This window comes from Capricornis sumatraensis, chromosome 1 (assembly GCF_032405125.1).
Source record: "Capricornis sumatraensis isolate serow.1 chromosome 1, serow.2, whole genome shotgun sequence".
Lineage (NCBI taxonomy): Eukaryota > Metazoa > Chordata > Mammalia > Artiodactyla > Bovidae > Capricornis > Capricornis sumatraensis.
Window position 1 is genome coordinate 91,060,867 of NC_091069.1, and position 13,742 is coordinate 91,074,608.

General features: G+C 37.0%; 1 protein-coding gene across 1 annotated transcript in view; it reads right to left on the reverse strand.

Moving 5' to 3' along the window:
• The window catches only part of TTC27 (tetratricopeptide repeat domain 27), a 179,311-nt gene that overhangs the window by 136,995 nt on the left and 28,574 nt on the right, over nt 1-13,742 (reverse strand). The window contains exons 6-8 of the mRNA XM_068977494.1: nt 9,618-9,782; nt 7,334-7,467; nt 249-361 (exon numbers count right to left, since the gene is read on the reverse strand). Of these exons, the coding sequence (XP_068833595.1) occupies nt 249-361; nt 7,334-7,467; nt 9,618-9,782 (412 nt within the window). The remainder of the gene's footprint in view (nt 1-248; nt 362-7,333; nt 7,468-9,617; nt 9,783-13,742) is intronic.

Genomic DNA, 13,742 nt, shown 5'->3' on the forward strand with positions numbered 1-13,742 from the left:
AAGACCAGCCAAGGCTAACAGAAGGAATTTTCTTTATGAAGAAAAGAGACGGATAAGTATACCAATTTACAGGAGATTCCTAATCTCTAACCCTTTCATTGGTTGCCCAACTCTTCTCTATCTTCATAACCGTTACAAGACTCCTTATTCACCCCGAACTCTGGGGACCTTCTTGAACAAAGATTTCCCCAACACAAGATAATCAATACCCAAGAAATTCAAGGTGGTCAAGTAAGTCATTAACTTACCAGATTCCAAGGATAACAGCAAGCTCTTCAGCACATAAATCAGGCATCTGAAACTGTTCACAATCTGCTAACTTAATCTCATTTAGAACGGTATCATCATTGAGCTCAAGATTCTGGTGGAATACCAAAGAAAATATTTAAAACAAAAACTAAGTCTAATTAATTCAATAGACTATATGCAACAGACTGCTGGGTAGGATAACATTTTTGGTTTAAGATTTTACAGTGTCTATACATGGTCAATAGGCTGTTCTCCTTGTGAAACACATATATGGGGACAATTTACTGTGTAGAAATGGAAGACATGCCATCTATATACGCCAGGAATGCACTGACATTGTCAATAATAGGCAATAACTGCTATTCCCTGTTTGATTGAGCCTAGTAGGCAAAAGCTTCTCTACTGATATTCAGATCTTTCTAATCGGTTTCTAAATCATAATCTGAAACATCGATTCCCAACTCTGTTTCTCAAGAAGATCTAGAATAGGAAAAAAATAAAACCAATTGAAAAAGAAATAAAGCCCGAAGAATTAGAGAAGTTGGTAGAGTACTTGATTTCAAGAACAACTACAAAGCCAACACAGTGTTGTAGTAACAAGACAGAAATGTAAATGAAAGGAAGAGAACAGAGTCCAAAATTTCAGACCCATATTATATGGTCAACTGATTTTCAACAAGGTGCGTAGATGACTCAACAAAGGAAAGTTGTTTCAATAAATGATGTTAGAAGAACTGCATACACACTCAGGAAAAAATAATGCTCTGCCCAGATCTCATACCATACACAAGAATTAAATCAAAATGAATCACAGACCTTACTGTAAAAGCTGATAATAAAAAACTTCTAAGGAAGAAATCATAGGAGAAAAGACTCACAACTTTGGGGTAGGCAGACAGTCTTTAATTAGGATACAAAACAACTTGAACCATCAAATAAAAACTTCTGCTCATTGAAAACACTGTTAAGAAGGTGAAAAGTCAAGCTACAGACTGAGAAAACATACTCACCAAACAAATATCTGGGAAAAGGCTTGTAATCAAAGTATGGAATTACAGCTTAATAAAAAGATAAAAAACTCAACATAAATATGAAACTTACAAAAGACCTTTTACAAAAGGTTGGCTGATCAGCAAACAAAGAGATCCTCAATAACAGCAGTCCACATGAAAATACTAGCTAAAATGAACTACTAGTACACACACATAAAACAGATAAAATTATAAGACTGACAATCCCAATTGTTGCCGAGGATCTGGGACAATTCAAGCTTTCATACATTGCTGGTAGCAATGTAAAATGGTACAACCACAGAAAACAGTTTGCTAGTTTCCTATAATAAACATATTTACCATATGAGCTCTTAGTTCCACTCCTTTGTAGTTATCGATTAGAAACTAAAACACATGTCCACGCAAAGATATGTATGTGTGTGTGTGTGTGTGTTCACAGCAGTTTTATCTGTAATAACCCCAAACTGGAAACAACCCAAATGTCTGTCAACAGGTAAATAAATTAAAAGGAAAAATTATGCTATGCACATTTAATGAAATTCTAATCAGCAATAAAAAGAAAGTACGGACACATACAACCACACAGACATATCTCAACTCAAAAACATCACGCTGAGCAAAAGAGGCCAGACAGAAAAGAGGACATACTTACTGTAGGATTCTAGTCACATAAAATTCTAGAAAAGGCAAACTATCTATAGTCACAAAAAGCAAGTCAATGATTATTTAGGGCCAGAGAAGGTGTGGAATTAACTGCAAAGGGACAGGATGGAATTTTCTAGGGTAATGAAATGTATCTTGACTGCAATGGTTGGGTACATGGATTTTTCAAATCCCATCCAATTATATAAGTAAAAGTTTTCTATGTGTAAGTTATATCTCAATAAAATAGATTTTTAAAAATTAATCATCAAAAGATAGTAAAGTCACAACGAGAAATCACTACACACAACTCACAAAAATGGCAAAAAATTTTAAACTGATAATACCAAGCACCAGCAAGGATGCGGAGCAACTAACACTCTCATATGCTGAGGGTGGGGATGTGAAATAGGACAGCGACTCCGGAAAACAGTTTGACCATTTCTCTAGTTAAAAATATACCTAATACAAGCCATTCTAATCCTTGGCATTTACCTGTGAAAATTAAAAACATACATTCACATGAAGACTTACACATGAATGTTCCGAACAGCTTCATTCGTAATAGCCAAAAACTAGAAACCACTCAGCTGTCTACCAACAGTATGGATAAACACTGTGGCTTATCCATACAATGAAATAATAAATACTCAGCAACAAACAGGAACTAATTGTTGGTATTAAAACAAGGCTGAATCTCAAAACACTATGCTAAGTGAAAGAAACCAGGCACAGAATAGTCATACTATCTGACTCCATTTATTTGAAAGTCTATGGAAAAAAGACCAGCTCTAATCTGTGACAGAAAGCAGGGAGGGAAAGTGACTGACTGCAAAGAAGTATGGGTGACTTTTCTGCCTAATGGAAATGGTTCTGTATTTTGATTACAGTGTGGTTATGTGGGTCTGTTTGTTAAAACTCACCAAACTGGACACTTAAAATAGGTGCATTTTATTTTATGTAAATTATTCCTCAATAAAATCGATTTAATTTTTTCTTCCAATTCAATAAAAGTAGCTTAAACTAGGAAGACTAAACTGTAGGCCTAGCTCTATTTATAAGGTTTTGGGAAAAGAATACAGCCTTCAACAACTCCTGACAGGAGGAACACAGAACTCCAGGCGGCTAGGTATTGAGAAAGTGCCTCTTCTTCCCTGGCCTGTACAACTTCAAAAGGCTGGGCTATTAGGCACACAGTGCACCCTGGTGGCCAACCATTTTCAACATATACTTTTCAGAGTTTTTTTTTTAATCTACATATATAATTTTAAATTTTCTAACAGCTATACTTTAAAAAATAAATAAAAGTGATTTAACCTAGTATGTCAAAAATATTATCCCTGCAACATTCATTAATAGAAAATTATTAATTAGATACTATACACTCTTTCATACAGTTTATGAAATCTAGTACATCTTTTACACTTTAGCACATCTAAGTTTGGACCAAGCAACTTTAGAGTGATTAATAATCATATGTGGCTACAGCACTGGACAGTGAAACTCTACAGTACTCAAAATTCCCACCTTTTCACATCCTGATAGGGATGTATCAACCTACTTAATGATAGCCAATGTTTGTGGAGTGTCTTTATAGATATAATCTGATCCCTTTAAAAAGTGTGATGTGGGAGAAAACAAACGAGGAAGCTAAAAATATAATAACCTTCCCAGGTTCTCAATCCAGCTAGACAATAAAGACGTGACAAGGATCCAAGCTTCCACCTCCCAGCAAGGACTCCCCCAACTCCCCCACAGAAGGCCTGAGACAGGTCAGCCTTAGCAACAGAGCATCATTTATTTGTCAGCTACAGATGGGTGATCAAAACAACTTCGATCTTCATTCAAGATTCTCTGTGTTCCTATTTAGCACTTTTTGAAATTAAAACCGGTCGGCTGCAGCACCCACTTGCCTATATGTTCTACACATTGCAAATTTAAAAGATGGCTCTACTTTAGATTCATGCCAACCTCGTAATATTCTACTGAGCCATAAAATTAGCTACAGGGATTTCCCTGGAGGTCCAGTGGTTAAAACTCTGAACTCCCAACGCAGTGGACAGGGGTTCAATCTCTGGGCAGGGAACTAAGATCCCACATGCCTCTTGACATGGCCAAAAAAAAAAAAAAACCAGCTACAGTTTTTCAGACCTACTCAAATGATGCTTATGATATTGCTACTGTATACACATCACAGGTTTGTTTCTTCTTTTGGTGTTGCCCTTGCTGTGTAATAAGTGTTATATCTAGATTATTAAGCTAAAACATGAAACTCCACAGGTGTGGACTTCTGGACAGACTTAGTTTTTGTCCATCTGCTATCGCTACTGCTAAGTCACTTCAGTCGTGTCCGACTCTGTGCGACCCCATAGACGGCAGCCCACCAGGCTCCCCCGTCCCTGGGATTCTCCAGGCAAGAACACTGGAGTGGGTTGCCATTTCCTTCTCCAATGCATGAAAGTGAAAAGTGAAAGTGAAGTCGCTCAGTTGTATCCGGCTCAGTCGTATCCGACTCTTAGCGACCCCATGGACTGCAGCCCACCAGGCTCCTCCATCCATGGGATTTTCCAGGCAAGAGTACTGGAGTGGGGTGCCATTGCCTTCTCCGAGTTTTTGCCCATAACCATGTACAGTTTTGCAACAGAGGCTAGTCACATGAGACACACATCTGGATTGTCCTGTATTACTGCATTTTTCTTGTTCTGAAAATCCTTGACATTACAGCTGACAAAAATGAAAATTGTGATATTTCAGATCAGTTTTCTAAAATCTTTTATGCTAAAATCACATGCAAGGATTGACTATGAGACTACTAATTTTGACACCTTTAAGATCTGTACAAAAGTGTGTTGTCTTGAAGCAACAGATCAGTGAGTGCCATTTGGGATATCTAGTTTTACCTATAAACACCATCCTCATGTATTCATCTACACCGTCTTATACATGACACACAGCTGTAGAATGTATAATTTTGCGGTCTTTATTTCCCTTTGTAGTCATTCTAAGCATCTTAATAAACTGCTGTATTGTGCTTAATATAAAATAAAAGAAAAAAACTAGCACATAATACATCTCCAATCTGTTCAGCATTTAACGCATACTTTTTAACCAGTGATGCCAATCATGTGTTTGTGTTTCCTGTTCAATGTACAATTTTAATTTATCCTCCCTCCTCAGACCGCACAGTGATGATTTAACAATAAAGAAGAGAGTCTGTTCCTGTGCTTTGCACACTGGGGTTCCTCATAACTGTTGGCTTATTAAAGCCTAAAGTCCAGTAGCTATAGGTTATGTAAATTCCCCATTAATAACTGATTAAAAATCTAGGAAGGCCCAAAGGGAAACAGGAAACACTATGCTCCTCACTGACAGTAAAATTATCATATTTCCTCAATTATTAAGATATACATCTTCACATCGTAACATTTCTAATCATGATATATTTTATAATCATTATAATTGATATCATAGTGTTCCTTTTTTCCTGAGAAGTTTCATTATCAAGCAGAATTGTGGTGTATTTCATAATCTAACAGTATCTTTGACAAAAGGAATTAAGATCTATAACTAATCAAACAAAACAAGTCTATCCTCCATCCATGAGTATAAAGCTATTTCTATCTAATCCTTACCTACATAATTTATAGTTTCCATCTTTAAGTGGTAATTAATGAAGATCACAAGATTATCTGAATGTATTTTATTCAAATACGAAAGATTAAATAAATTTCATATTAAATTACACATTATTTTAATGCATTTCTCGTAATAGTCATGATATTCTATTTATAATCACAGGAGATAATTTTCCATACAACTCCACATAAATACATACATACAAGTACACATGCACACATAAATAAGCAATGATGGATTACTGAATTAAATTCTTGGATTGCAGAACCAACTCTTTTTCACTGATACTGTGCTTTGGCCTAAACACCAGGTCTATGGTAGTTAAATTAAGACACAGGGAGGGACTTGGGTTACATCAAAAAGTTGAGGAGGGGCTTCCCTGGTGGGCCGGCAGTTAGAAATCTGCCTGCCGATGCAGGGAACACAGGTTTGTTCCCGGGTCCAGAAAGATCCCACATGTTGAGGTGCAATTAAGCCCAGGGGCCACAACAACTGAGTCCACGTGCCTAAGGCCCATGCTCTGCAATAAGAGAAGCTACGATGATGAGAAGCCTGTGCACTGCAACGAAGAGCAGTCCCCACTTGAACAACTAGAGAAAGCCCATACACAACTAAGACCAGAGCAGCCAAAAAGAAATCTTTAAAAATGAATGAATAAAAGCCAGTGTGCTTAAAAAAAAAAAAAGCTGCAGGAGGAGGGTCTGGTATATACAAGGAGTAAAGACAGGATGGGAGCAGATACCAAGCTCCCTGACCAGCAGCCACACAGTGGTACAAACACTCCTTCAGCCATGGTTCTCCTACTGCAGGAGAGACAGGCTGTCCCTCTGTGTGGTCTCATCCCTGAGTTTCTCCATCTTTCCCTTCTTCCCTTCCTTCTTCCCTTAAGAATCCATAGCTGTCCCTGCTCACTAGCCCCCAAAATATCACAAAAACAAACAGAAAACTTGGAGCAAGCCCAGGAAGTATGTAAGATCTCATCAAAGACATTCCTCAGGATGCCTATTGCTGCCACTCTTCTTTCCCATCTCCCTAGCCCCTACTCTTGGCATTATCTTCAGTACAGTTAGAATTTTAGTGCTCAATGCACCAAGCAAATTTGTTTACAGGCTCTGGAATGAAAAGTGGGAAAACACAGGCTTCAAGGACAGTAACATCAACCAAATTACAAGCAGATATGTTGGTCTGGGGTCTCTGGGATAAGAAAATATAAATGCTAATAGCCTTCACAGAAGCAGATAGAAAGCCTATTGAGTGGATAAACTAACCAAAAACTATAAATTTAAGCTACAAGAGAATGTATTACCCAAGTCAGAAACACATACTATGGCAGAAACCAGCCCAATAATAACAGAGTAGCTGAAGACAGATCAGAAAACTTGTAAAAAGGAATTCTGATCATCTGTTTACATATTTAGAAGAAGCATAAGAAATGTTAAGGCTCTTAATACTTGAGAATATCAACAGAAGGCAAAAAATAGGGCAGCCACTAGAAAAATTAGTTTCTACTCAGTCTGCCTTTTTTATTTTTTCAGGGCAGTAACATATAAGTAATTACATTATTAATTCATACTTACCAAAATCTAGAAGAGAAACAATAATTTATCTCTGAGGATAAAAATGGCTTTAAAATGGGTTCTGTTTTAGATTCTTTTTAACATCCAGCCACCTTGTAAAAGCTCAAGAAGGGTCCAAAAAAGCCTCTTCCCACTCCATCCGGTGTTTCTACAAAACTTCCCTATGGAAACTATTAGACTTGGATGCTAATTTAAACAGCTTATGATCCTACTCACCTTGGTTAAATATTCCTGAGGAGTGGGTGCTGGAGTGAATTCACAATTTGAAAAGACAGTTCCTTCCCTTCTTACATCTAGAATAAGTTGTGCGACATAATTTTCCTGGAACCGTGTCCTTTTTCCTAAAGCACCTGAAAATACATATATTAAATTATATTTAGTAACTTGCCAACCAGAATACCATGCAAACATAAACAGTAGTACTTTCAGAGTGCTTTAGAGCTTATGAGGTATTTCCCCCATTTCAAATAAGAGAAACCTGAAGCCCCATGATGACTTTAAAGTGACTTATAAAATTATAAAGCCAGGAACTCAAATAGGCCCAGAACTCAAATTTCTGCCACTAGAAATTCCCCATACTTACCTTTGCATTAATCTCCCTCCCTTCTCAAAAAAGAATGCATTCAACATAACAAGGAGAAGAAATACTCTCCTCTCCATACAACAGATGAAAAAGTGTTAAGTTCTGAAGTGTAGTCTTGGTTGCTCAAGATTACATGGTTTTTAGTATCAGAGCCAGAGCTTAAAGCCAGGGTCTGCAGATTCTAAATCCCAATCTTTCTATTACATTATCTGGGTCCATATAAGGCCAAATATTGTTTTTACTTTGTATCTGAAATAGCTAGCTGAGAACAGCTTTAAGAGAAGCACAAGCTCTAACATCTATTCTCTGGTGAGACTCAGATTACAAAGACTCTTGATTACAAAGACCAGTCTAAGAAGTCTGGATTTCATCCTGTGATGAGTCTGGCTCTATATTATACAACAACCATTGAAACATGTTATACTAAAAATAGCTATTGAGATGGTCTAGCACAGCTTACTTTTTTATAGTAAGGCGAGAGCTGAATGGAAAAAAAATTATAATCTGATTCTCATTTTATATTTGTGAGCACATTTGTATTTTTAAGCTTTTCAATCTTAACTTGGAAAAAAAATATGAAGAACTAACTAGTAACTGCATCAACTGTTAAAGCTGACTATGCTGAGTACCATGATACTAGTTTTATAAATGATCCCCCCCAAAAAGTCTATTAGAATCAAAACATAATTTCTAAAACTAACTTCACAACTTATATTGACAGTGTTAGTTGCTCAGCTGTGTCTGACTCTTTACAACCCCAGAGACTGCAGCCCGCCAGGCTCCTCTGTCCATGGAATTCTCTAGGCAAGAATACTGGAGTGGATAGCCATTCTTCAGATCCATTCCAGGGATCTTTCCAACCCAGGAATCAAACCGGGGTCTCCTGCACTGCAGGAAGAGTCTCTATCGTCTAAGTCACCAGGAATCCATATTACATATAACTATATCTCAAATATAAGACTCCAAGTTACACATGGCCATTATTCCCAAAGTTATGTTAGATATTTAATAATTTTCCCCATACAAACAATGTAATAAAAGGTGGCTAATATTCCAGACTAGGCCACTAAGTTATATTTATCTCATATCTTAAGGATTTTACTGACAGGACTACCTCAATAAGCATAGAGTTTAGGGACTAAAAATGGGCCTCAAAGATCATCTAGACCCAACCTAGAGAGGAAAAACAGGTTCAATCATTTCAACATTCACAGATTGTTGTTTCAACACTCACATAGCCCAGGTTCAACAGGTGTAAATGGTGTGACAAACTGCTGATGTTTAACTTTCATGAATGTTTTCAACAGAGAAGGTCAATATTTTTAGGCTAGGGACAAGAAGATACACTAAAAGAAAACAATGTTTCTTCTTTGGTACTCAGAAGAAACACAGATTTTAGGAAAAATTCTGTAATTTATTTGTTCATCCAACAAATGTTTATTGAGTGCCTACTATATGCCAGGCAGTATTCTAAGACAGTGAAGAGCATCTAAACCAAAGTCAAAAAACTTCTGTTCTTAAGGAATACAAGAAAGGCAAGATAGAAGCTACAGGTAGGTATCTGCAGAAAAGGGCAATGTGAAGCCAAACTACACTTGAGAATCTGGAGGGGTCTTGGGAAGCCCACAGTCACAACTAAGTGGGCGAGGTTCATTTGTGCACTGCCTAGCTATCATACATTACCCAAATGTCTAACCAGATTAGAAAATAAGTGAGCATTTGCAAGAATAAAGAACATATAGCTTCAATTTTCTTCTAAACCTGTTAACTCTTTAAATAAAATCTTAAAAACATATTTTTGTAAAGCAAACAAGAGGACACAGATAATCAAATACCACCATAAAATACAGCCAAACCATCAATGTATATACTAGTTTTAGCATACATCAATTATCCACAAAAGGTTAAAAATCTTACCTGTCAAATCAATTTGTAATCTGCAGATGTCTTTAGCAATACTGAACTGATCTTTTGCTTTTTTATATTCATAATAATATAAATATATATATGCACATTCCAGATGGAATTGAACAGCCAAACATCGACCTGAATCATCCACAAACAGATCCTTTAGCTTCATCACTGTAAGACAAAAGATGAGACATTGAAAAGTAGTCAATATCTTGTAATAACCTATGACAGAAAATAATTTCAAAAATGATTTATGTATATTTGAATAATGAAATCACCTTGCTGTGTACTTGAAACATTTTAAGTCAATTATATTTCAATAAAAAATATATATATTTTTTAAAGTATGAGAATAAAACTACATTAGTAAGTAAAACATTTAGGGCATAATATGTAAAATACATATATTACATAGATCCTACTCTTACAGAATTTCAAGTCTGGAAAATGAGGAACATGTACTGTAATAGTTCATAGCAAGCACTGTCTGAGCACTTATATGTTCCAACCTAGAAGCTAAGGACATTACATACATTATCTCCTTTACTCCACACAGTCCTAAAAGATATCATTCATGACCCTGCTCTTTCTTATTTAGAGTGTCTGTCTTAATCATGCTGCCCAAAATATGGCAATACAGGTGATGATACAACATACCAAGTCAATCTGCAAAGAGTTAAACAACACGAAAATCTAATGAAGAGGAGATCAATATACAGTTTTCCACATAAAGAATGTAGAATTTCTCCCTTAAAAGGAGGAACAGATGTGTATCTGGATATATCTGAGACAATATGAGTATCAAGTAGAAAATGAGTAAGTATTGGCTTGAAAGTGAAGTGAAGTCGCTCAGTCGTGTCCGACTCTTTGCGACCCCATGGACTGTAGCCTACCAGGCTCCTCTGTCCATGGGATTTTTCAGGCAATAGTACTGGAGCGGATTGCTATTTCCTTCTCCAAGGGATCTTCCTGACCCAGGGATCAAACCCAGGTCTCCCTCATTGTAGACAGATGCTTAACTGTCTGAGCCACCAGGGAAGTAAGTATTGGCTTAGCAGTCATATTGTATTTTTCCGAACACCTCAGATGAAAAGATTGGAGTACAATAGCCTAATAACATAGTATCTCTAAGAAGATGACTTTCAAAATAAAATATATATATAATAAAGGGGCTACTTGCATACACCAAGGGGGTGTCCAACAGGTCACCTCGTCCATCCCTCTACAATGTACCTGACAAACTGTCCCTCACAACGTCTCCAGCAACAGGATCAGCATTTCACGAAGCAATTCATATGAACAGAAGGATGGTGGATGATAGAAGATACACTTACAATGTCCAAAGACTGAGAATCTGTTTTCTACTATGCAAGCTGAAAGGAAAGTGATATCGACTGACCCCTACTCTGCTCGGCACTAGGTATTTTACATGTTGTGCTAATTCACACAATGATGTCTTTAGGGCTGACATCAACCTCATTTAACTCATGAGAAAACTGAGCTTAGTCAGCTTACTAACTAGTCAGCTCGGCTGAGAAGTGGCAAAGCCAAAATCTGAATCCACACTTGTTGGGAAAAGGGGAAGAGGGAGTTGGCAGAGGAACGACCAAGGTGTAGAGGTGATATTGCAAAACATAATCTATATATCTTCTCACCAAGTAATCTGACAGAAACCTATAGCTAAGAAACAGACACCCTTTATCTTATCATGAAGTGAAAATAAAATGAGCCTGAAAAAAACTGTTTTTTATATACTGCCAGTCCTTTAAAGAGATTCTTAACTCAGAGAAGCTAAATCAAGATGCACAGGTCTTACTTTAAAAGGCAGACAGGCATCTAAACACGAACTTCTCACTGTGAAAATCCTTCAGTAGACTTCCTCCATGCAAACCAAACTCAAGAAAACCTGGATCTGGGCTCTCCTGGTGGCTCAACGGTAAAGAATTCAACTGTCAGTGCAGGAGATGCAGGTTCAATCCCTGATCCAGGACGATCCCACATGCTGCGGAGCAACTAAGCCTGTGCTCCACAACTACTGAGCCTGTGCTTTGACACCCAGGAGCTGCAACTACTGAGCCCGCATGCCCACAACTACTGGAGCCCACGTGCCCTAAGCCTGTGCTCCACAGCAAGAGAGCCACCACAATGAGAAGTCTGCACACCCAAACTAGAGTGTAGTCTCCACTTGCCAGCAATGAACCAAGAAAAAGCCAGCCCAGCAACAAAGACCCAGTACAGCCAAATAAATAAATAAATAAACTCCTTTTTTTAAGATGCAGGTGGAGGTGCAGGGAGAATAGGGTAGAAGGAAAACAGAGACAGATGGGAAACTTCTCTGAACAGATCTAGTTACAGAGTTTTGACTCTGGAATCATGTAATTATTTTACATATCAAAAAATAAATCAGAAAGAAAAAAACAATCCCTAAAAACTGAAAACAAATGGAAAACTAAAACTCTATATGTTGGTGACAAAGAGTAATTGCAAATGACTTAGAGCACAGTATATATCTTTAATGTAATATATTGAAAGGACAAAGACAGTTGCAAAGACATCTTGAGCCTTAATTAGTGGTCTTACTGTTAGTTGGCATGCTGGCGCTGCTCTCAAATTTTTTATACATGCGACAAAGCAAGTCATTACATTTATATTGTTTGGCACAAGATTTTCAGTTTAAAAAATGGACACACATATGAAATCAAAGATACTGACACAATGCAAGGTTAAATTTTTTTATCATATTATTTCTTTGCTAGTATCATACTGTTGAAATTATCCTAGTTTTTAACTAACTTTTATACCTGAAAGTCTCCATGATTATCTTTCTCTTTAAAAATTGTCTTGACTATTCTTACACACTTTTTCTTCCAGAATCAATTGGCAAGTTCTCTCTTCAAAATGTTTGTAACTGCACTAATTGTAATTTCACAATTGGCTTTTTTAATTTTTAGTTTTACTTTATTTTACTTTACAATACTGTATTGGTTTTGCCATACATTGACATGAATCCACCACGGGTGTACATGCGATCCCAAACATGAACCCCCCTCCCACCTCCCTCTCCACAACATCCCTCTGGGTCATCCCCGTGCACCAGCCCCAAGTATGCTGTATCCTGCATTGGACACAGACTGGTGATTTGATTCTTACATGATAGTATACATGTTTCAATGCCATTCTCCCAAATCATCCCACCCTCTCCCTCTCCCTCTGAGTCCAGAAGTCCACTATACACATCTGTGTCTTTTTTGCTGTCTCGCATACAGGGTCATCATTGCCATCTTTCTAAATTCCATATATATGTGTTAGTATACTGTATTGGTGTTTTTCTTTCTGGCTTACTTCACTCTGTATAATTGGCTCCAGTTTTATCCATCTCATCAGAACTGATTCAAATGTATTCTTTTTAACGGCTGAGTAATACTCCATTGTGTATATGTACACAATTGGCATCTTGACAATAGTGATCAGCCTATTCAAGATAACAGTATGTCTTTAACATTTTCTTAGTAAAGTTGTACACTTGACTTCATTTTGGTTTTGAACATTTTAAGAAATTCCTGGGTTAAATCTTCTTTACCTTTTCTTTGAAATATAATTGACATATAACATGCCATTAGGTTCAGGTGTACAACATGATTCAATATATGAATATACTGCAAAATGATCACCACAGTAAGCCTAGTTAACATCCATCACCACATATAGTTACAATTTTTTTTCTAGTGATGAGAACTTTTAAGATCCACTCTCTCAGCAATTCTCAAATATACAATACAGAATTATTCATTATAGTCACTATGCTGTGTATGTAAGGTGAAATTTTTCAACAGCTTTACTGAGATGATTCATGCACATACAGTCCACCAATCTGAAGTGTGCAATTCAATGGTGTTTCGTATATCCCAAGAAATGTGCGACCATCACCATAGTCAACTCTAAAACATTTTTATCACCTCAAAAATAAATCCTGAACCCTTTAGCTATCACTCTCTTCCCCTCATCCCTCCCATAGCCCTAAACACCACTAATCTACTTTCCGATCCTAACTTTACCTATCCTGGACATTTCATATAAAGGAAATTGTTTATCATGTGGTCTTTCATATCTGGTTTCTATAATTTCGTATGG